Source organism: Salvelinus alpinus, chromosome 11, assembly GCF_045679555.1.
Source record: "Salvelinus alpinus chromosome 11, SLU_Salpinus.1, whole genome shotgun sequence".
NCBI lineage: Eukaryota > Metazoa > Chordata > Actinopteri > Salmoniformes > Salmonidae > Salvelinus > Salvelinus alpinus.
The window spans coordinates 13,448,150-13,473,327 of record NC_092096.1 but is presented as its reverse complement, the minus strand read 5'-3'; the positions used below and the strand labels follow the sequence as shown (position 1 = coordinate 13,473,327).

The window sequence follows — 25,178 nt, the reverse complement described above, 5'->3', positions numbered from 1 at the left end:
ACATAACTGAACCTAGATCAGCCCTCCTACTCTGAGGAGAGGGCTGATGAGTAAAAGTTGTTCTCTGAAGAGGCGGGCTGGAGGCGGGGAAGCAAATGAGGGGAACCAAGTGAATTACTACTTCTTTATTTCTGATGTGCCTCAAAAAGGGGAAACAGCCATAAAGACATTGGTCACAGGACTTGAACAGAAGACATTCTGACATGTACTGCAATCATTATACAACTCAAATATATAACAGGTAAATGTATATACACAGCGTGATCAATATTACCATCAGACTTTAATATCTACGAGATGATAGCAATAAAATGGGAATTAATTTTAAACATTTTAGCATGAAGAACACAAAGTTCAGTGTATGGACAGCGAAGCCCCCTCCTTCAGTGAGAGAAACAGAGCAGTAGATAATGAAAACAGAGATCCTTTATAAAAAACACAAATTCACGTTCAATGAGAAACGGATCAATCAACTTCACAAGTGAAGAAACTGCCAGAATTTAACAAAGAGCTGAGATCCAAATCAGAGCATCATTTGGTGCAGGTAGAAGATCGACAAACACATGATGCATTGTGGTCCATAGTGATGTTCAGCAGGATCGGGGTCCAGTCCATTTCCAGTCCAGTCAATTCACAAAGCAAAACCTAATTCCATTCCAAATGTTGCTCATTGAAGAGAACTGGAATTTCAGTGTACTTCCTGAATTGACTGGATTTGAACACCAACGTTCAGTAACAAATACATGTTGCATGCTGTATGGGATATGTCAAAGCCAGCTGTTGATCAAGACAGGATTGGGGTCAATGTGAATCGAAGTCAGTCAATTGAGGAAGAGAATTGCATTTCAAATTCTAATGTAAAAACTTGGAATAAATAACTTCTGCTTTTCAGTTTGAGAAATTATTGAAAATAGATTTTAATTTTTTTTATTATTGTATTGGAATTTCAGTTGACTTCCTGAATTGATGACTTCCAATTCAAGTTGACCACAACCCTAGATCAAGTGTATCACGTGTTGCTGTATTAGGTAGTGTTGGCGTCCCTCTTCCCAATCTGGCAGTACAGGGTCATGGCGAAGGCCATTCCAAAGAGCTGAAACACAAAAAAAGGTACGTCACAACCCATTAACTACCAGGCTATAGCCCGGTTCCCACATCAGTTTGTGGTGTCTAGCCTGGTTCCAGATCCATTTGTACAGTCTTGCCAGCAGGTTGTTAATTGGCAATGACAAACAGCCATCGGCGTTGCCAAGAAAGTGCCAACAGATCTGGGACCAGGATACATTAAGTATTGAACAGTGACAGAGTGAATTGCACATATCCTTCTTAATGCCAATGACAACAGCCATAAAGAGTTAGTGAAGATTAAACAGACCAGTACTGAACACTGACTAGAACAATACACATGTATTCCATTTCTATGACCAGTACAGTGCATAATATAATGTATTAATAGAGGCTTTGTTATAGAGATTGGACTTTTGGATTCTTACCATCAAGACTGCGATACCAAATGCAATCCCCAGGGCGATGATTGCGTGCTTCTCCATGAAGGAAGTCACAAACTTGGCACAAGGCTGCAGAGGACAAAGCGAACAGTCAACAATAGTGAACACCAGGTCAAGTTAATTGTACGAAGAAGCTACTTTGCGGTTCATGGTTGCATCATCCTGGAACCCTCTATGGTTTCATGTGGCTGTAGATCAGTTCCCTGTACAGGTTCTGTTTATAGTAGTGTAGTGGTAACGTATGGTAATGCAATGGTAACGCATGGTAGTGTAGCGTAATGGTAACGCATGGTAGTGTAGCGTAATGGTAACGCATGGTAGTGCAGCGTAATGGTAACGCATGGTAGTGCAGCGTAATGGTAACGCATGGTAGTGCAGCGTAATGGTAACGCATGGTAGTGCAGCGTAATGGTAACGCATGGCAGTGCAGCGTAATGGTAACGCATGGCAGTGCAGCGGTAATGGTAACGCATGGCAGTGCAGCGTAATGGTAACGCATGGCAGTGCAGCGTAATGGTAACGCATGGCAGTGCAGCGTAATGGTAACGCATGGCAGTGCAGCGTAATGGTAACGCATGGCAGTGCAGCGTAATGGTAACGCATGGCAGTGCAGCGTAATGGTAACGCATGGCAGTGCAGCGTAATGGTAACGCATGGCAGTGCAGCGTAATGGTAACGCATGGCAGTGCAGCGTAATGGTAACGCATGGCAGTGCAGCGTAATGGTAACGCATGGCAGTGCAGCGTAATGGTAACGCATGGCAGTGCAGCGTAATGGTAACGCATGGCAGTGCAGCGTAATGGTAACGCATGGCAGTGCAGCGTAATGGTAACGCATGGCAGTGCAGCGTAATGGTAACGCATGGCAGTGCAGCGTAATGGTAACGCATGGCAGTGTAGCGTAATGGTAACGCATGGCAGTGCAGCGTAATGGTAACGCATGGCAGTGCAGCGTAATGGTAACGCATGGCAGTGTAGCGTAATGGTAACGCATGGCAGTGCAGCGTAATGGTAACGCATGGCAGTGCAGCGTAATGGTAACGCATGGCAGTGCAGCGTAATGGTAACGCATGGCAGTGCAGCGCAATGGTAACGCATGGTAGTGCAGCGTAATGGTAATGTAGCGGTAATGGTAACGTGTGGTAGTGTAATGGTAATGTAGTGCAGCGTTAATGTAATGTGTGTTTATTGATGATTCCTTTATACCAAGTAAAGCCACCTTCCTTGAGTTTCCTAAATAGTATTTTATTAATAATAAGTGATTCTCTGCTTACCGTTGAGTACACTTTGCGTCCATCTGCACTTTGGCACACCTGAGTGGTGTCAACGCAGTCACAAGAGCTGGGGACAGTGGAGCCCCAGTCAGAGGGTCCGTTGATCAGTCCACAGCACTTTACCTGAAAAGCAAAGGAGTCAGTCCTCCGTCTCACCAACACAAGGGGTTGTGTTCAGTAAAGGCACACTGTCATTTTCCCGTTGCAAAATATTTCACTACAATCTGTTTAGGTAGCAGCCCATCTAACATTAAAAAAAATAGTTATTCAGTTAGTCGACAAAATGATCCAATAACATTCGTAGCCGATTAGAACAATTAATCTGGACCCAACTAATTAAACTAATAATTATTCATACATTCAAGACAGGACCATCAAATCTGCATCCCAAATTGCACCCTATTCCCTTTGTAGTCCACTACTTTAGACCAGGGTCCACGGAGCCCCTATTCCCTTTGTAGTGCACTACTTTGGACCAAAGACCTATGGGTCCTGCTCAAAAGTAGTTCACTACAGGGAATGTGTACAATTTGTGGTGCATCCTATGTCCAGGTGATTCATATCGGGACCTGTGAAACCACCACTTTTTGGGGGCGGCAGGTAGCCTAGTGGTTAGAGCAGGTAGCCTAGTGGTTAGAGACAGGTAGCCTAGTGGTTAGAGCAGGTAGCCTAGTGGTTAGAGCAGGTAGCCTAGTGGTTAGAGCAGGTAGCCTAGTGGTTAGAGACAGGTAGCCTAGTGGTTAGAGCAGGTAGCCTAGTGGTTAGAGCAGGTAGCCTAGTGGTTAGAGCAGGTAGCCTAGTGGTTAGAGACAGGTAGCCTAGTGGTTAGAGACAGGTAGCCTAGTGGTTAGAGCAGGTAGCCTAGTGGTTAGAGCAGGTAGCCTAGTGGTTAGAGCAGGTAGCCTAGTGGTTAGAGCAGGTAGCCTAGTGGTTAGAGCAGGTAGCCTAGTGGTTAGAGCAGGTAGCCTAGTGGTTAGAGCAGGTAGCCTAGTGGTTAGAGACAGGTAGCCTAGTGGTTAGAGACAGGTAGCCTAGTGGTTAGAGCAGGTAGCCTAGTGGTTAGAGACAGGTAGCCTAGTGGTTAGAGCAGGTAGCCTAGTGGTTAGAGCAGGTAGCCTAGTGGTTAGAGCAGGTAGCCTAGTGGTTAGAGCAGGAAGCCTAGTGGTTAGAGACAGGTAGCCTAGTGGTTAGAGCAGGTAGCCTAGTGGTTAGAGCAGGTAGCCTAGTGGTTAGAGCAGGTAGCCTAGTGGTTAGAGCAGGTAGCCTAGTGGTTAGAGCAGGTAGCCTAGTGGTTAGAGCAGGTAGCCTAGTGGTTAGAGCAGGTAGCCTAGTGGTTAGAGCAGGTAGCCTAGTGGTTAGAGCAGGGAGCCTAGTGGTTAGAGCAGGGAGCCTAGTGGTTAGAGCAGGGAGCCTAGTGGTTAGAGCAGGGAGCCTAGTGGTTAGAGCAGGGAGCCTAGTGGTTAGAGCAGGGAGCCTAGTGGTTAGAGCAGGTAGCCTAGTGGTTAGAGCAGGTAGCCTAGTGGTTAGAGCAGGTAGCCTAGTGGTTAGAGCAGGTAGCCTAGTGGTTAGAGCAGGTAGCCTAGTGGTTAGAGCAGGTAGCCTAGTGGTTAGAGACAGGTAGCCTAGTGGTTAGAGACAGGTAGCCTAGTGGTTAGAGCAGGTAGCCTAGTGGTTAGAGCAGGGAGCCTAGTGGTTAGAGCAGGGAGCCTAGTGGTTAGAGCAGGTAGCCTAGTGGTTAGAGCAGGTAGCCTAGTGGTTAGAGCAGGTAGCCTAGTGGTTAGAGCAGGTAGCCTAGTGGTTAGAGACAGGTAGCCTAGTGGTTAGAGACAGGTAGCCTAGTGGTTAGAGCAGGTAGCCTAGTGGTTAGAGCAGGTAGCCTAGTGGTTAGAGCAGGTAGCCTAGTGGTTAGAGCAGGTAGCCTAGTGGTTAGAGCAGGTAGCCTAGTGGTTAGAGCAGGTAGCCTAGTGGTTAGAGCAGGTAGCCTAGTGGTTAGAGCAGGTAGCCTAGTGGTTAGAGCAGGTAGCCTAGTGGTTAGAGCAGGTAGCCTAGTGGTTAGAGACAGGGAGCCTAGTGGTTAGAGCAGGTAGCCTAGTGGTGAGAGCAGGTAGCCTAGTGGTTAGAGCAGGTAGCCTAGTGGTTAGAGCAGGTAGCCTAGTGGTTAGAGCAGGTAGCCTAGTGGTTAGAGCAGGTAGCCTAGTGGTTAGAGCAGGTAGCCTAGTGGTTAGAGCAGGTAGCCTAGTGGTTAGAGCAGGTAGCCTAGTGGTTAGAGCAGGTAGCCTAGTGGTTAGAGCAGGTAGCCTAGTGGTTAGAGCAGGTAGCCTAGTGGTTAGAGCAGGTAGCCTAGTGGTTAGAGACAGGTAGCCTAGTGGTTAGAGCAGGGAGCCTAGTGGTTAGAGCAGGTAGCCTAGTGGTTAGAGCAGGTAGCCTAGTGGTTAGAGCAGGTAGCCTAGTGGTTAGAGCAGGTAGCCTAGTGGTTAGAGCAGGTAGCCTAGTGGTTAGAGCAGGTAGCCTAGTGGTTAGAGCAGGTAGCCTAGTGGTTAGAGCAGGTAGCCTAGTGGTTAGAGACAGGTAGCCTAGTGGTTAGAGACAGGTAGCCTAGTGGTTAGAGACAGGTAGCCTAGTGGTTAGAGCAGGGAGCCTAGTGGTTAGAGCAGGTAGCCTAGTGGTTAGAGCAGGTAGCCTAGTGGTTAGAGCAGGTAGCCTAGTGGTTAGAGCAGGTAGCCTAGTGGTTAGAGCAGGTAGCCTAGTGGTTAGAGCAGGTAGCCTAGTGGTTAGAGCAGGTAGCCTAGTGGTTAGAGCAGGTAGCCTAGTGGTTAGAGCAGGTAGCCTAGTGGTTAGAGCAGGTAGCCTAGTGGTTAGAGCAGGTAGCCTAGTGGTTAGAGGCAGGTAGCCTAGTGGTTAGAGACAGGTAGCCTAGTGGTTAGAGACAGGTAGCCTAGTGGTTAGAGCAGGTAGCCTAGTGGTTAGAGCAGGTAGCCTAGTGGTTAGAGCAGGTAGCCTAGTGGTTAGAGCAGGTAGCCTAGTGGTTAGAGCAGGTAGCCTAGTGGTTAGAGCAGGTAGCCTAGTGGTTAGAGCAGGTAGCCTAGTGGTTAGAGACAGGTAGCCTAGTGGTTAGAGACAGGTAGCCTAGTGGTTAGAGCAGGGAGCCTAGTGGTTAGAGCAGGGAGCCTAGTGGTTAGAGCAGGGAGCCTAGTGGTTAGAGCAGGGAGCCTAGTGGTTAGAGCAGGGAGCCTAGTGGTTAGAGCAGGTAGCCTAGTGGTTAGAGCAGGTAGCCTAGTGGTTAGAGCAGGTAGCCTAGTGGTTAGAGCAGGTAGCCTAGTGGTTAGAGCAGGGAGCCTAGTGGTTAGAGCAGGGAGCCTAGTGGTTAGAGCAGGTAGCCTAGTGGTTAGAGACAGGTAGCCTAGTGGTTAGAGCAGGTAGCCTAGTGGTTAGAGCAGGTAGCCTAGTGGTTAGAGCAGGGAGCCTAGTGGTTAGAGCAGGGAGCCTAGTGGTTAGAGCAGGGAGCCTAGTGGTTAGAGCAGGTAGCCTAGTGGTTAGAGCAGGTAGCCTAGTGGTTAGAGCAGGTAGCCTAGTGGTTAGAGCAGGTAGCCTAGTGGTTAGAGCAGGTAGCCTAGTGGTTAGAGACAGGTAGCCTAGTGGTTAGAGACAGGTAGCCTAGTGGTTAGAGCAGGTAGCCTAGTGGTTAGAGCAGGTAGCCTAGTGGTTAGAGCAGGTAGCCTAGTGGTTAGAGCAGGTAGCCTAGTGGTTAGAGCAGGTAGCCTAGTGGTTAGAGCAGGTAGCCTAGTGGTTAGAGACAGGTAGCCTAGTGGTTAGAGCAGGTAGCCTAGTGGTTAGAGCAGGGAGCCTAGTGGTTAGAGCAGGGAGCCTAGTGGTTAGAGCAGGGAGCCTAGTGGTTAGAGCAGGGAGCCTAGTGGTTAGAGCAGGGAGCCTAGTGGTTAGAGCAGGGAGCCTAGTGGTTAGAGCAGGTAGCCTAGTGGTTAGAGCAGGTAGCCTAGTGGTTAGAGCAGGTAGCCTAGTGGTTAGAGACAGGTAGCCTAGTGGTTAGAGACAGGTAGCCTAGTGGTTAGAGACAGGTAGCCTAGTGGTTAGAGCAGGTAGCCTAGTGGTTAGAGCAGGTAGCCTAGTGGTTAGAGACAGGTAGCCTAGTGGTTAGAGCAGGTAGCCTAGTGGTTAGAGCAGGTAGCCTAGTGGTTAGAGCAGGTAGCCTAGTGGTTAGAGCAGGTAGCCTAGTGGTTAGAGCAGGTAGCCTAGTGGTTAGAGACAGGTAGCCTAGTGGTTAGAGCAGGTAGCCTAGTGGTTAGAGCAGGTAGCCTAGTGGTTAGAGCAGGTAGCCTAGTGGTTAGAGCAGGTAGCCTAGTGGTTAGAGCAGGTAGCCTAGTGGTTAGAGCAGGTAGCCTAGTGGTTAGAGCAGGTAGCCTAGTGGTTAGAGCAGGTAGCCTAGTGGTTAGAGCAGGTAGCCTAGTGGTTAGAGCAGGTAGCCTAGTGGTTAGAGCAGGTAGCCTAGTGGTTAGAGCAGGTAGCCTAGTGGTTAGAGCAGGTAGCCTAGTGGTTAGAGCAGGTAGCCTAGTGGTTAGAGCAGGTAGCCTAGTGGTTAGAGCAGGTAGCCTAGTGGTTAGAGCAGGTAGCCTAGTGGTTAGAGCAGGTAGCCTAGTGGTTAGAGCAGGTAGCCTAGTGGTTAGAGACAGGTAGCCTAGTGGTTAGAGCAGGTAGCCTAGTGGTTAGAGCAGGTAGCCTAGTGGTTAGAGCAGGGAGCCTAGTGGTTAGAGCAGGTAGCCTAGTGGTTAGAGCAGGTAGCCTAGTGGTTAGAGACAGGTAGCCTAGTGGTTAGAGCAGGGAGCCTAGTGGTTAGAGCAGGTAGCCTAGTGGTTAGAGCAGGGAGCCTAGTGGTTAGAGCAGGTAGCCTAGTGGTTCGAGCAGGTAGCCTAGTGGTTCGAGCAGGTAGCCTAGTGGTTAGAGCAGGTAGCCTAGTGGTTAGAGCAGGTAGCCTAGTGGTTAGAGCAGGTAGCCTAGTGGTTAGAGCAGGTAGCCTAGTGGTTAGAGCAGGGAGCCTAGTGGTTAGAGCAGGTAGCCTAGTGGTTAGAGCAGGGAGCCTAGTGGTTAGAGCAGGTAGCCTAGTGGTTAGAGCAGGTAGCCTAGTGGTTAGAGCAGGTAGCCTAGTGGTTAGAGCAGGTAGCCTAGTGGTTAGAGCAGGTAGCCTAGTGGTTAGAGCAGGTAGCCTAGTGGTTAGAGCAGGTAGCCTAGTGGTTAGAGCAGGTAGCCTAGTGGTTAGAGCAGGTAGCCTAGTGGTTAGAGACAGGTAGCCTAGTGGTTAGAGCAGGGAGCCTAGTGGTTAGAGCAGGTAGCCTAGTGGTTAGAGCAGGTAGCCTAGTGGTTAGAGCAGGTAGCCTAGTGGTTAGAGCAGGGAGCCTAGTGGTTAGAGCAGGTAGCCTAGTGGTTAGAGCAGGTAGCCTAGTGGTTAGAGCAGGTAGCCTAGTGGTTAGAGCAGGTAGCCTAGTGGTTAGAGCAGGTAGCCTAGTGGTTAGAGCAGGTAGCCTAGTGGTTAGAGCAGGTAGCCTAGTGGTTAGAGCAGGTAGCCTAGTGGTTAGAGCAGGTAGCCTAGTGGTTAGAGCGTTGGGCCAGCAACTGAAAGGTTGCTAGATCGACTCCGAACTGACAAGGTAAAAAAATCAGTTGTTCTGCTCCTGAAAAAGGCAGTTAACCCACTGTTCCCCGGTAGGCCGTCATTGTAAATAAGAATTTGTTCTTAACTGACTTGCCTAGTTAAATAAAGGTTAAAAAAACTCCCATAGAAATGGATAGAAAACTCTAGAGGCCAAAAGCATGTGTTATCATGGGTAGTGCCATTGAGGGGTTTTGAATTGTGGGAGGGATTTCAACTTCATTGGCTGATCCCTCCTGATGGCCCTGTTGGAGTCAAGTCCAACTTGGTCATCAGGAGAGATCAAAGAACTCATTTAACTTGTGATGAAGTGTACTACTTCAAAACAGCGAGTACCTCAACGGCATTGCCCGTGTGTTCACAGACACCATAATTGGACATGTATAAAGAAAATCTATCATTCTCTATGTTACCTCCACTTCCAGTTTCTGCAGGTCCGTTTGAATTTCAGGCTTCTGGTCCTTCAGTGGTAGCAGCTTCTCCAGACTCTCCTTCACCCACACCTGAGACTGGAAGAGGCCATTGAACAGTAGGGGAGTCACACAAAGACATGAAACAGGTGTGGAACGCATGTTTTATTATCACATTCAAGAAGTGTCAAGGTACCGACGGTATACGAGGAACTTCAAATGGTAGGAATTCAATTGTTCCAACAGGTACAGTAGCGGTTAAGAGTTTCGGGCCAGTAACCGAGAGGTGGAAGGTCAGACTCCGAGCCGAATAAAGGGACAAACTGCCGCTGTTCCTTGCGCAAGGCACCCTAATTGCACCTGTAAGACGCTCTGTAGAAGAGCGTCTCCTGAATAAAATGTACAAATCTGAGCGCACCGAGTCCTCCTTACCTTCCCCTCACTAACAGTGGGTGTGTGAGACATCCCTCTGAGCACAGAATTCAATTCAACTTCTATTTCACGTTAGTTCAACGTCATTTCATTGAAATGTGGAAACAACGCTATTCAACCAGGGAGGGTTTCCTCCTTACCTTCTTCTCTCCGACAGCTCCCAGGATTCCGGCGATCAACAGGAGGATGAAGATGAGGAGCAGCCCGACGAAGAACTGAAACAAAACATTTGTCCAGGAAGTTCCATTGAGGCAAGGGGACAGTTATCTGGATTTAACATATCTAACATTTTAATCTGATTTGGGTTTTTACAAAACTGAAATGATACTCTGATCCTTCAGATAAGGATTTGGTAATCCAATATCACCTTTAAAAAATTAAAAAAATTAAAAATCAGGATTCAAATTTAGTAATGAGGCTATTTTCGATACCGAAAAATGTGTGTTACAGCCTGAATTCAAAATGGATTAAACATACCCCCCCTATTTATGCACAATACTGCATAATGTGCAAAAAATATACGTTTTAGACATTTGCACATTTATTGAAATCACATTTACACAAGTATCCACCCTTGAATACTTTCTGAAGGCACAATGAGGGATTTGCAGGCTCCATTTTAAATTTGACTTATTTTCATGAATGTAGTTTACTCATCTCCGTATCCCTGTAATAGTGAAGTAGTACCCCAAGCTGTCCAATAGATGGTGAGGTGTGGGCCAGTTCAAAGCACTGAAAATCTGGATTCTGTGATCTTGATATTTTGGCATCTGGATCAGAATGATCCTATCCAATTATTTTCTGGAGTGGGACAAAAAAAAAAAAAAAGTCTCAAACTGCCAGATGGTCTGTTTTTGCTATCCAGGATCAGATCAATTACAGACTCTGGATCATTCTGATCCAGATTTAAAGTTGGGAAAAAAACTTTTCCAATGGGTGACCTGGGAAACCATCTCATACTTGTCACTCTTGCAAAAGAGATGCCATCTCTGACATGTATAAAAAGGTTAAATAAATGTGTAGGTACTTTTTCCACATTGTTACATCGACATACAACACCCCATAACGACAAAGCGAAAACAGGTTTAGAATTTTTTGCAAATGTATTTAAAAAAAAACAGAAATCTTATTTACATAAGTTCTCAGGCCCTTTGTTATGAGACTCGAAATTGATCTCAGGTGCATCTTGTTTACATTGACCATCCTTGAGATGTTTCTACAACTTGGAGTCCACCTGTGGTAAATTTAATTGATTGGATATGATTTGGAAAGAAACACCTGTCTATACAAGGTCCCACGGTTGACAGTGCATGTCAGAACAAAAACCAATCCATGAGGTTGAAGGAATTGTCCGTATAGCACCGATACGGGATTGTGTCAAGGCACAGATACAGGGAAGGACAGCCCAAAAAATATTCTGTGGCATTGAACAGTTGCGTCCATCATTCTTAAATGGAAGACGTTTGGAACCACCAAGACTCAAACTAGTGCTGGCCTCCCGGCCAAACTGAGCAATAGGGGAGGGGCCTTGGTCAGTGAGGTGACCAAGAACCCGATGGTCACTCTGACAGAGCTCTAGAGTTCCTCTGGAGATGGGAGAACCTTCCAGAATGACAATCTTTGCAGCACTCCACCAATCAGGCTTTTATGGTACAGTGGCCGGACGGAAGCCACTCCTCAGTAAAAGGCACATGACCGCCCGCTTGCAGTTTGCTGGAAGGCACCTAAAGGACTTAGACCATGAGAAAAATTGTCTGATGAAACCAAGATTGACCACTTTGGCCTGAATGCCAAGCGTCAAGTCTTCAGGAAATCTGGCACCATCCCTACGGTGAAGCGCGGTGGTGGCAGCATCATGCTTTGGGGATGTTTTTCAGCCACAGGGACTGGAAGACTAGTCAGGACCGAGGGAAAGATGAATGGAGCAAAGTACAGAGAGATCCTTGATGAAAACCTGCTCCAGAGCGCTCCGGACCTCAGACTGGGGCGAAGGTTCACCTTCCAACAGGACAACGACCCTAAGCACACAGCCAATCCAACGCAGGAGTGGCTTCCGGACAAGTCTCTGAATGTCCTTGAGTGACCCAGCCAGAGCCCGGACTTGAACCCGATCAAAAATCTCTGGAGAGACCTAAAAATAGCTGTGCAGTGACACTCCCTATCCAACCTAACAGATCTTGTGGGAATCTGCAGAGAAGAATGAGATAAACTCCACAAATACAGGTGTGCCAAGCTTGTCGCATCATACCCAACAAGACTCAAGTTTGTAATCGCTGCCAAAGGTGCTTCAACAAGGTACTGCGTAAAGGGTCAGAAGACTTAAGTGATAAAAACTATTTTTTTTACATTTGGGGGGGGGGGGGATTTAATCTATTTTTGAATAAGACTAACATGAAATGTGGAAAAAGTCAAGAAGTCTGAATACTTTCCGAATGCACTGCATATGAAGAGACTGGTTTGGTTAGAACCTAGAACCACTTGGCTATTGGGACAGCATTATCCTATGCAGTATACAATAATGTAGCATTTTCAATGTAAATGTGAGGGTTGGCTATTGGGACAGCATTATCCTGTGCAGTATACAATAATGTAGCATTTAATGTAAATGTGAGGGTTGGCTATTGGGACAGCATTATCCTATGCAGTGTACAATAATGTAACATTTTCAATGTAAATGTGAGGGTTGGCTATTGGGACAGCATTATCCTATGCAGTGTACAATAATGTAACATTTTCAATGTAAATGTGAGGGTTGGCTATTGGGACAGCATTATCCTATGCAGTGTACAATAATGTAACATTTTCAATGTAAATGTGAGGGTTGGCTATTGGGACAGCATTATCCTATGCAGTGTACAATAATGTAACATTTTCAATGTAAATGTGAGGGTTGGCTATTGGGACAGCATTATCCTATGCAGTGTACAATAATGTAACATTTTCAATGTAAATGTGAGGGTTGGCTATTGGGACAGCATTATCCTATGCAGTGTACAATAATGTAACATTTTCAATGTAAATGTGAGGGTTGGCTATTGGGACAGCATTATCCTATGCAGTGTACAATAATGTAACATTTTCAATGTAAATGTGAGGGTTGGCTATTGGGACAGCATTATCCTATGCAGTGTACAATAATGTAACATTTTCAATGTAAATGTGAGGGTTGGCTATTGGGACAGCATTATCCTATGCAGTGTACAATAATGTAACATTTTCAATGTAAATGTGAGGGTTGGCTATTGGGACAGCATTATCCTATGCAGTGTACAATAATGTAACATTTTCAATGTAAATGTGAGGGTTGGCTATTGGGACAGCATTATCCTATGCAGTGTACAATAATGTAACATTTTCAATGTAAATGTGAGGGTTGGCTATTGGGACAGCATTATCCTATGCAGTGTACAATAATGTAACATTTTCAATGTAAATGTGAGGGTTGGCTATTGGGACAGCATTATCCTATGCAGTGTACAACAATGTAACATTTTCAATGTAAATGTGAGGGTTGGCTATTGGGACAGCATTATCCTATGCAGTGTACAATAATGTAACATTTTCAATGTAAATGTGAGGGTTGGCTATTGGGACAGCATTATCCTATGCAGTGTACAATAATGTAACATTTTAAATGTAAATGTGAGGGTTGGCTATTGGGACAGCATTATCCTATGCAGTGTACAATAATGTAACATTTTAAATGTAAATGTGAGGGTTGGCTATTGGGACAGCATTATCCTATGCAGTGTACAATAATGTAACATTTTAAATGTAAATGTGAGGGTTGGCTATTGGGACAGCATTATCCTATGCAGTGTACAATAATGTAACATTTTCAATGTAAATGTGAGGGTTGGCTATTGGGACAGCATTATCCTATGCAGTGTACAATAATGTAACATTTTCAATGTAAATGTGAGGGTTGGCTATTGGGACAGCATTATCCTATGCAGTGTACAATAATGTAACATTTTAAATGTAAATGTGAGGGTTGGCTATTGGGACAGCATTATCCTATGCAGTGTACAATAATGTAACATTTTCAATGTAAATGTGAGGGTTGGCTATTGGGACAGCATTATCCTATGCAGTGTACAATAATGTAACATTTTCAATGTAAATGTGAGGGTTGGCTATTGGGACAGCATTATCCTATGCAGTGTACAATAATGTAACATTTTCAATGTAAATGTGAGGGTTGGCTATTGGGACAGCATTATCCTATGCAGTGTACAATAATGTAACATTTTCAATGTAAATGTGAGGGTTGGCTATTGGGACAGCATTATCCTATGCAGTGTACAATAATGTAACATTTTCAATGTAAATGTGAGGGTTGGCTATTGGGACAGCATTATCCTATGCAGTGTACAATAATGTAACATTTTCAATGTAAATGTGAGGGTTGGCTATTGGGACAGCATTATCCTATGCAGTGTACAATAATGTAACATTTTAAATGTAAATGTGAGGGTTGGCTATTGGGACAGCATTATCCTATGCAGTGTACAATAATGTACCATTTTAAATGTAAATGTGAGGGTTGGCTATTGGGACAGCATTATCCTATGCAGTGTACAATAATGTAACATTTTCAATGTAAATGTGAGGGTTGGCTATTGGGACAGCATTATCCTATGCAGTGTACAATAATGTAACATTTTCAATGTAAATGTGAGGGTTGGCTATTGGGACAGCATTATCCTATGCAGTGTACAATAATGTAACATTTTCAATGTAAATGTGAGGGTTGGCCATTGTAAGGGAGTGTGTGTTTCCCCTCACCAGAATGAGCATGCAGCGGTTTTCCTTAATGGCTCCACAGCAGCCCAGGAAGCCCAGTACCATGATGATGACTCCAACAGCTATCAGCAGGTCTACAAACGGCACGGCCTCATCCATTATCTGAGGGAGGAGGACAGACAGTCATTTTACATGTAGATATGTGCTAAATAGGTTGATATGACTGTATACATTTGTTTCAAGTTGCTGTTTTTACTGTGTAAAGACAGCTTTTGATGACGTTGGCATTAATTTAGTGTCACACTGGACATTTCCTTACCACGTTTCCATTCTTGCTCACTTTGAGGTAGATGGACACACCAAGAATGACGCAGCCACTGATCTGGAAAACAAAATGAGATGAAATTAGCGTTTTATTTAGAATCAACTTTAGAAAGTTGTGCGTTTCAATGTCACTGGGACTAAATGAACAGGTCTTGTTGCATATCAACTCAACATGAATGTGGATTCATTTAAAAAGAATCACAGCGCACTAGCTACATCTGGTGGCAACTCTGAGAAACTACAGTTGAACCACCACCACAATGGAGGAGATCCAGCATCATCCAGCCCCCACATGAGAATATCTTTCCTGTGTTAACAGTGGACTCTAGACCACACGGGAGAATCTCAATTGCATTAACTTGATTCCTCAGATCCTCTCCTCTTAAATCCAGAGGGGAGAGGATGAGAGGAATCCAGGAAAATAGAGGTTCTCCCGTGGTTTCAGAACTGATAGTGACAGGTTACATACATTGAATATTTGATTGATGAATGTTTTGTTTGAAAGCATTCCATACTCACACAGTATGGGCCTGTGGACATGTAGACATCAGGTTAATTGGCAAGGGTATATGAATGATTGTTCAGTATTTAGAGAGATCACAACGTATACACCATTTTATTTCATGTTGAAGATGTTCTGCGATGACTGGACCATGAATTTGGTAATTATTTTGGCTTTCAAAAAGTTGAAAGATATCCTTCAAGATTTTTTTTTTTTTTTAAAGATCTGATTGAGATTAATTCCAAATATGAGTCCCCATTTCCACACAGCCCCCCCTTGTGGCCTGGAGTGGCATGCCCATGCAGTAAAGGTTGTGACATCCTGACTTGCATCTCGTCATGCCACACCCGTGCGTCCAGTGACACAGGAACCAGAATAAACCCTCACAGCACTGAAGCTAAAGGCAATGAGGGCTGTTTCCAAAGTAAACACTGGGGTAGTCTTCAACAAGAGAGCTATTGTAAAGTGTAATGTCAGCAAACAATGACTACTTTTGTTCTTAAGCCAGGGACGCTTTAAAATGAGCTTCTACGCACTGTCAATACATTACACTATAGCCGAGGTACAGTCATCTCTGGTCAATACATTACACTATAGCCGAGGTACAGTCATCTCTGGTTAATATATTAGACTATAGCCGAGGTACAGTCATCTCTGGTTAATATATTAGACTATAGCCGAGGTACAGTCATCTCTGGTTAATATATTAGACTATAGCCGAGGTACAGTCATCTCTGGTTAATATATTAGACTATAGCCAAGGTACAGTCATCTCTGGTTAATATATTACACTATAGCCAAGGTACAGTCATCTCTGGTTAATATATTACACTATAGCCAAGGTACGGTCATCTCTGGCTAATATATTAGACTATAGCCGAGGTACAGTCATCTGGTTAATATATTAGACTATAGCCGAGGTACAGTCATCTCTGGTTAATATATTAGACTATAGCCAAGGTACAGTCATCTCTGGTTAATATATTAGACTATAGCCGAGGTACGGTCATCTCTGGTTAAAATATTAGACTATAGCCTAGGTACAGTCATCTCTGGTTAATATATTAGACTATAGCCAAGGTACAGTCATCTGGTTAATACATTAGACTATAGCCGAGGTACAGTCATCTCTGGTTAATACATTACACTATAGCCGAGGTACAGTCATCTCTGGTTAATATATTACACTATAGCCGAGGTACAGTCATCTCTGGTTAATATATTACACTATAGCCTAGGTACAGTCATCTGGTTAATACATTAGACTATAGCCGAGGTACAGTCATCTCTGGTTAATACATTACACTATAGCCGAGGTACAGTCATCTCTGGTTAATATATTACACTATAGCCGAGGTACAGTCATCTCTGGTTAATATATTACACTATAGCCGAGGTACAGTCATCTCTGGTTAATACATTACACTATAGCCGAGGTACAGTCATCTCTGGTTAATATATTACACTATAGCCGAGGTACAGTCATCTCTGGTTAATACATTACACTATAGCCGAGGTACAGTCATCTCTGGTTAATATATTACACTATAGCCGAGGTACAGTCATCTCTGGTTAATATATTAGACTATAGCCGAGGTACAGTCATCTCTGGTTAATATATTAGACTATAGCCGAGGTACAGTCATCTCTGGTTAATATATTAGACTATAGCCGAGGTACAGTCATCTCTGGTTAATATATTAGGCTATAGCCGAGGTACAGTCATCTCTGGTTAATATATTAGACTCTAGCCTAGGTACAGTCATCTCTGGTTAATATATTAGACTATAGCCGAGGTACAGTCATCTCTAGTTAATATATTACACTATAGCCAAGGTACAGTCATCTCTGGTTAATATATTAGACTATAGCCGAGGTACAGTCATCTCTGGTTAATATATTACACTATAGCCTAGGTACAGTCATCTGGTTAATATATTAGACTATAGCCGAGGTACAGTCATCTCTGGTTAATATATTAGACTATAGCCGAGGTACAGTCATCTCTGGTTAATATATTAGACTATAGCCGAGGTACAGTCATCTCTGGTTAATATATTACACTATAGCCAAGGTACAGTCATCTCTGGTTAATATATTACACTATAGCCAAGGTACGGTCATCTCTGGCTAATATATTAGACTATAGCCTAGGTACAGTCATCTCTGGTTAATATATTAGACTATAGCCAAGGTACAGTCATCTCTAGTTAATATATTACACTATAGCCAAGGTACAGTCATCTCTGGTTAATATATTAGACTATAGCCGAGGTACAGTCATCTCTGGTTAATATATTAGACTATAGCCTAGGTACGGTCATCTGGTCAAATACGTGGAGTGGTAAGACAACTTGGGGCAATGCAATGGACAGTTACATCCCTCTGATAAAGGAATTCGATTTCTGGGACGTGTAAATAAACCACATTACAAATAGAAAGCAGGACAGGTATCATTTCCCCCTAATGCTTTTCCTATCAGATTGCTGCTAAGCAACTCAAGACAAAACAACCTCAAAGCTTTTGTTTTATTCTTGAAATAAAGAAGACCCGGTCACCGTGCCAAGACTGGACAGGCAGCAAATACGAGTCTTTGACAAAGAACAGGTTGTGAGCAGATCCTTGCTATTGACTGGTCATTCTCTGGCCCTGACATCATCCCAAATGGTATCCGATTACCCATTGGCCCAGATGAGTATGCGTCCAATCAAGATCAAGGAGTTAGCCAGCTAACTGGCCTGAATATCATCCCAGATGGAATCTGATTAGAGATCCCCATGGTCTAATTGCTTCATCCACACATCTAGGTTTAGCTTAATGTTAAATGAACCAGGGGGGAAAATCTGTTATTTCTCAAAGTTAGCAGGCTAACTCATTGATCCTGCTTTGTAGTATACCTCTCTGGTCAACAGTAGTGCACTATAGGGAATCCTAGGGTTCCATTTGGGACACCTAATAGTAAATCGCACCTGTCCACAAAGGGCAGGTGACACCTTATACCTCAGACTGAATACCCTTTGTTTGTAAACCAACAACAAAACCTACTTGGCCAAGCGTTCAGTTATTGCAGCGAGGCAACATTGGCTGCCTGAGAATATCACCAGTCTAAAGCATAAAGTACAGGTATGTCTAGATACATGACTAGTGACTGCTATGCTAGGGACACTGAGCTATGCTAGGGACACTGAGCTATGCTAGGGACACTGAGCTATGCTAGGGACACTGAGCTATGCTAGGGACACTGAGCTACGCTAGGGACACTGAGCTACGCTAGGGACACTGAGCTACGCTAGGGACACTGAGCTACGCTAGGGACACTGAGCTACGCTAGGGACACTGAGCAACAAGGCTTTCCATTCTAGAACGGTACAAGTGTTCCATTTTAGAATACGCTTCTGCAATTCACAGAATTCAATTCTGCCACCATTTCCTACATCAGTCATATAGAAGTTGGAGTTTAAAACACACACTAAACACTACTGTGCCTGGTGACATTTAGTCAGATATCTGGATTGCATTCGTTACACACCAAACTGAAGAAAACTGACCGAATCGGGGAGGGGGTAGAGGCTTGTCCAATAAGAAACATTCATTTTTATTTGTCATGTTGCAAAACGTTTAGCTATGGAGTGCACTAATGAATACGACCCTGCTTTAACTGTGGGAACTGAGAAGGTTTGTTAAGCTAGCGTCGCGAAGACACACACCTTTCAGAGTCAATGGAGGGAGAATTTGTTCTCCCCCTTCCCAGTCACCCGAGAGTGAGAGAACCAGTTAGGGCAGTACTGGCACATTTTAGAACAGTGACTAAGTGACACTTGCACCATTGTCTTCTATCCAACAACTAAGGGTCATGGGTAGTAGTCTAGCCCAGTCCTCCCCTACCACCAGTTTCATAAGTTAATGAGACCAGGGCCAAACACAGGTTAATATGGGACTGAAACATGTCCTCAGGCCCTAATGCAAACACAGTTGAAGTCAGAAGTTTACATGCATCTTAACCAAATACATTTAAACTCAGTTTCACAATTCCTTACATTTAATCATCGTCTTAGGATCACCCACTTTATTTTAAGAATGTGAAATGAAATATTACAGAGACTGATTTTTTTTCAGCTTTTATTTTTCATCACATTCCCAGTAGGTCAGAAGTTTACATGCTACCAAATGGAGTGTATTGCCTTTAAATTGTTTAATTTGGGTCAAACGTTTCGGGTAGCCTTCCACAAGCTTCCCACAATAAGTCGGGTGAATTTTGGCCCATTCCTCCTGACAGAGCTGGTGTAACCGAGTTAGGTTTGTAGGCCTCCTTGCTCGCACACGCTTTTTCAGTTCTGCCCACAAATTTTCTGTAGGCTTGAGGTCAGGGCTTTGTGATGGCCACTCCAATAGCTTGACTGTGTTGTCCATAAACAATTTTGCCACAACTTTAGAAGTATGCTTGGGATCATTGTCCATTTGGAAGACCCATTTGCAACCAAGCTTTAACTTCCTGACTGATGTCTTGAGCTGTTGCTTCAATATGTCCACAATTTTACATCCTCATGATGCCATCTATTTTGTGAAGTGCACCAGTCCCTCCTGCACCAAAGCACCCCCACAACATGATGCTGCCACCCCCGTGCTTCATGGTTGGGATGGTGTTCTTCGTCTTACAAGCCTCCCCCTTTTTCCTCCAAACATAACGGTGGTCATTATGGTCAAACAGTTCTATTTTTTTCTATTCAGACAGAGGACATTTCTCCAAAAAGTACAATCTTTGTCCCCATGTGCAGTTGCAAACCGTAGTCTGGCATTTTGATGGCGGTTTTGGAGCAGTGGCTTCTTCCTTGCTGAGCAGCATTTCAGGTTGTCGATATAGGACTCGTTTTACTGTGGATATAGATACTTTTGTACCTGCTTCCTCCAGCATCTTCACAAGGTCCTTTGCTGTTGTTCTGGGATTGATTTGCACTTTTCGCACCAAAGTACGTTCATCTCTAGGAGACAGAAGGCATCTCCTTCCTGAGCGGTATGACGGCTGCGTGGTCCCATGGTGTTTATACTTGCATACTATTGTTTGTACAGATGAATGTGGTACCTTCAGGTATTTGGAAATTGCTCCCAAGGATGAACCAGACTTGTGGATGTCTCCAATTTTTTTTCTAAAGTCTTGGCTGATTTATTTAGATTTTCCCATGATGTCAAGCAAAGAGGCTCTAAGTTTGAAGGTAGGCCTTGAAATACATCCACAGGTACACCGCCAATAGGCTAATTGACATCATTTGAGTCCATCAGAAGCTTCTAAAGCTGCTGTTTAAAGGCAGTCAACTTAGTGTATGTAAACCTCTGACCCACTGGAATTGCGATAGTGAATTATAAGTTAAACAATCCATCTGTAAACAATTGTTGGAAAAATGACTTGTGTCATACAAAGTAGATGTCCGAACCGACTTGCCAAAACTATAGTTTGTTAACCACAAATGTGTGGAGCAGTTGATGTGAAGTGGTTGAAAAAATAAATAAAGAGTTTTAATGACTCCACACTAAGTGTACGTAAACTTCCAGACTTCAACTGTACATAGTGCTGTAACCTGCGAGTCTCTACAGTGCTGCAACTCTCCAACCTGTTATGCTACATTAGTGATGAACCTCCCCAACCTGTCGTTCTACATTACAGTGCTGTACTGTACCCACTACAGGTTGGCACCTCTTCACCCCGTAACAAAAGTGTTTAGCTAATAAGAACACATGACTTTAATACACTTCACACTACCCCATCTAGACACAGCCCCTAGGCTACTGAACATAGATATGTACAGGACATTCCTGAGAAACAATAGTAGAACAGCTCTATAAAAAGCGACAGAATTGTATATTTGATTTATTCCTTCGAGTAGCTCCAGCCTTCCATCTGATCCCCTAGATGGAGTCTTGTGACATATTGCTTAGGATCTATATCTAACCAATCTTTTAGAGCTCCACTAAATACCTGTGGGGGGGGGGGGGGGGGGGGGCTGTTTCAGAGAGGAGACAGAATTAGAACTATGGTTTCTGCTTTGTTTAAGGTTTGGTAAACAGACACATAAACTCAGGACAAGTCCTGGCAACAGGCTAAGGACAGATAAATCAAATCAAATGTATTTATATAGCCCTTCTTACATCAGCTGATATCTCAAAGTGCTGTACAGAAACCCAGCCCAAAACCCCCAAACAGCAAGCAATGCAGGTGTAGAAGCACGGTGGCTAGGAAAAACTCCCTAGAAAGGCCAGAACCTAGGAAGAAACCTAGAGAAGAACCAGGCTATGAGGGGTGGCCAGTCCTCTTCTGTCTGTGCCAGGTGGAGATTATAACAGAACATGGGCAAGATGTTCAAATGTTCATAAATGACCAGCATGGTCAAATAATAATCATCATAACCAACAGGAAGCACTACACTTAGTGGTATTCTCCACATCAACAGTAGAATAATATTTTATGTCCTATGTTTGGCAGACTAGTTTTAGAAGTTGTAAAACATACAGAGAAAGTTGTGAATGGCTAAGGTTTTTTTCTACACACAGATTAAATCACCATGTCGTGTCATCCAAAAAAAACTACTTGTAAAAACTCAGGACAGAGACCAATGAGAAAGTGATTGTTATTATTCTTTGAAAAGGTTTAGATCTGAGAAGTGCATCTATGCGTTAGCCTGCTATGACCTGGCTGTAACCTCCCTCTGGTCGGGCTGAGAGAGTGGCGAGATGGAATTATCATTGATTTGATCACGTCTTCAGAAAGATGGAAAAAGCCAGTGTGGGTCTATGGAACAGAAACCACACGAAGGAGGGAGTGGTCAGAGTTATGGCTTCAAGACTTAATGAAAGGTAGTCATGTGATGTTCACACGTCATTTCCATAGAAATTTGAATGTTATCTCATTTCCATAGACATGTAAACATATTTTAAATGGATTACTATGTGTACTAGGCTACTAGTTGATCACTAAACTAACAAACACATCACTATACCACACACACACACACACACACGATTAAAAACCTACATCAATCCAATTGTTAAAGTAAAACATGTAGGTTATTAGGACTCACCCAGAACAGTAGATTGAAGAGGAAGAGCAAGTACTTGATACACTTATTCACAGCCATCTTCTAACCTTCCAACAGACAGGAAAGACGTGATGTGACAGACCAATGTTAAGTTAATCCCTATTCCTCTGTTCCAGACCCACCCTGGTGTTGCCCGTGTGTGTGTGTGTGAGAGAGGGTTCTTTCACAAGCCCGTATTTAAAAGCTGTGGGTGTGGTTACTGACTACTCAGTCCAGGCTCCAACAGTCTCCTACCAGTCCCCTCCCTCTAGCCTGTATTTAAAAGCTGTGGGTGTGGTTACTGACTACTCAGTCCAGTCCAGGCTCCAACAGTCTCCTACCAGTCCCCTCCCTCTAGCTCGTATTTAAAAGCTGTGGGTGTGGTTACTGACTACTCAGTCCAGTCCAGGCTCCAACAGTCTCCTACCAGTCCCCTCCCTCTAGCTCGTATTTAAAAGCTGTGGGTGTGGTTACTGACTACTCAGTCCAGTCCAGGCACAAAAAGTATCCTACATAAAGACCCCACAGCAAACACCCTCCTCTGAAAACCTGACCCTCAGTCTTCTAAATAGTGAATCCCCAGAACAAACATCCTCCTCTGTTTGTAGTTAAATAAAGTTACACTAGTTCAAGCAGTTCTGACTCTCGCTTGAGAGGCACAATTTACTCAGAGCACAGGGTGAAACAGTGGCAGACTGACCACCAAAACATAGACTATGCAAACTACAACGCCACCAGCTATATGCTGGGTAAATAGTTTGGATCAAGCCCTGAAGATGCTTTCTGTATGCTCCTCATCACCTGCCTTTCTGAAGTACAATAGTCTATTTTCCTTCATTAGATTGATTGGAAAGTCCTGGTGTAATGGCTTGATTTGGCAAAGGGATGCATTCCATATCAACCTCTAGTACCTAGGCCAGGGGTGTCCAACTCATTCCATCCTCATGTCTGCTGGTTTTTGTTTTTCCTTTCAATTAAGACCTAGACAACCAGGTGAGGAGAGTTCCTTACTAATTAGTGACCTTAATTCATCAATCAAGAACAAGAGAGGAGTGAAAACCCACAGACACTCGGCCCTCCGTGGAATGAGTTTGACACGTGACCTAGGCCCTCTTGGATTTTTGTCAATGATCAGATAGGTGACGGCAATAATATGTTAATTACTTCACCTTGCCTTATGATAGGATGGGTTGAGTTTTCACCGTTTTGCTTACACCATTCCAATAATTTCAGATCTACAGGAGTGGCTAGGCAGTAGGGAGTAGGCGATAGTGGTCGGTTTGGAATTCAGCCAACCTCTCAAAGTTCTCTGCTGGCTCGTTCATCAGTGTAATCAGCCAGTAACAATTATCATCTGAGTACAATTAACTAATTACGCCTACTGCCAATGAGCTACATTATCAAGGCTCACAAGCTGTACCTACTGCCATTTAACTACATTATCAATGTTCACAAGCTGTACCTACTGCCAATTAACTACATTATCAATGTTCACAACCTGTACCTACTGCCAATTAACTACATTATCAATGTTCACAACCTGTACCTACTGCCAATTAACTACATTATCAAGGCTCACAACCTTTACCTACTGCCAATTAACTACATTATCAAGGCTCACAACCTTTACCTACTGCCAATTAACTACATGATCAATGTTCACAACCTGTACCTACTGCCAATTAACTACATTATCAAGGCTCACAACCTGTACCTACTGCCAATTAACTACATTATCAAGGCTCACAAGCCACAGGAAATGACCATTATACGTGTTAAAGCCTTGCTCTGTACAACTTGTAAATCTTTGTTTGACAAAGCAACCCCCATATACAGAGACCTAGCCATTGTCTCTGTCTGTCCACGTATACAGAGACCTAGCCATTGTCTCTGTCTGTCCCCATATACAGAGACCTAGCCATTGTCTCTGTCTGTCCCCATATACAGAGACCTAGCCATTATCTCTGTCTGTCCCCATATACAGAGACCTAGCCATTATCTCTGTCTGTCCCCATATGCAGAGACCTAGCCATTGTCTCTGTCTGTCCCCATATACAGAGACCTGGCCATTGTCTCTGTCTGTCCCCATATGCAGAGACCTAGCCATTGTCTCTGTCTGTCCCCATATGCAGAGACCTAGCCATTGTCTCTGTCTGTCCCCATATACAGAGACCTAGCCATTGTCTCTGTCTGTCCCCATATACAGAGACCTAGCCATTGACTCTGGCTGTCCCCATGTACAGAGACCTAGCCATTGTCTCTGTCTGTCCCCATATACAGAGACCTAGCCATTGTCTCTGTCTGTCCCCATATACAGAGACCTAGCCATTGTCTCTGTCTGTCCCCATATACAGAGACCTAGCCATTGACTCTGGCTGTCCCCTTATACAGAGACCTAGCCATTATCTCTGTCTCTCCCCATATACAGAGACCTAGCCATTATCTCTGTCTGTCCCCATATACAGAGACCTAGCCATTGTCTCTATCTGTCCCCATGTACAGGGAGAGAGAGAGAAATAAATGAAAAAGAGAATGCAAGAGAAGAGGGAAATAGAGAGATTTAAAGAACAAAATTGAGAGAGAGAGAGAGAGAGAGAGAGAGAGAGAGAGAGAGAGAGAGAGAGAGAGAGAGAGAGAGAGAGAGAGAGAGAGAGAGAGAGAGAGAGAGAGAGAGAGTGTCCTCCACGACCCATTAGAGTGTAATGAACATGGTGTTAGAGAGGAACCACCAGGCAGATGCATCCCTAATGGCTGTGTTACTATGAGCCCTGACACAGATCCAATAACCCAGGAGAGACTTCATGGCTCAGGGAGGATCTGTTGCTGGTTTCAGATGTTTCCCAGGCCAGCTGCCTATGAATGTGATTAGATGTAAAACCGCATTAGATTAGAGGATGATAGGTCCATCTCAACTCTCAGCTGAGGCCCATTGGTAGGCAGATAGAAGAGCAACAGGGGTCAGAGGGGTCAAAAGCAGAGTGTGATGTAAAACAATGCAAACCCTCCCTAAAATGTGTGCAAGGTAGAACGACCTGAGGAGAGGTTGAGGTACTAGTTGGTAGGGGAGGGAGAACGACCTGAGGAGAGGTTGAGGTATTAGTTGGTAGGGGAGGGAGAACAACCTGAGGAGAGGTTGAGGTATTAGTTGGTGTAGGGGAGGGAGTACAACCTGAGGAGAAGTTGAGGTATTAGTTGGTAGGGGAGTGAGAACAACCTGAGGAGAGGTTGAGGTATTAGTTGGTAGGGGAGTTAGAACA

General features: G+C 44.2%; 1 protein-coding gene across 2 annotated transcripts; it reads right to left on the bottom strand.

Annotated features, from left to right (window-relative positions):
- Positions 1-110: 110 nt before the first annotated feature.
- LOC139533594 (tetraspanin-8-like) lies at positions 111-22,417 on the bottom strand. 2 transcript variants are annotated; one of them, XM_071331743.1, is made up of 9 exons: positions 21,925-22,103; positions 14,348-14,410; positions 14,071-14,190; positions 9,423-9,497; positions 8,854-8,949; positions 2,782-2,904; positions 1,494-1,577; positions 995-1,093; positions 302-381 (listed from the first exon to the last, which is right to left on the bottom strand). In XM_071331743.1, exons 1-8 carry the CDS (start codon positions 21,979-21,981, stop codon positions 1,025-1,027), a joined length of 687 nt encoding a protein of 228 aa, XP_071187844.1. In that variant the 5' UTR covers positions 21,982-22,103; the 3' UTR covers positions 302-381; positions 995-1,024. The 2 variants fall into 2 exon arrangements, with proteins under 2 accessions (XP_071187843.1, XP_071187844.1); XM_071331742.1 differs by having other exon boundaries at positions 111-1,093; positions 21,925-22,417.
- Positions 22,418-25,178: the final 2,761 nt, after the last annotated feature.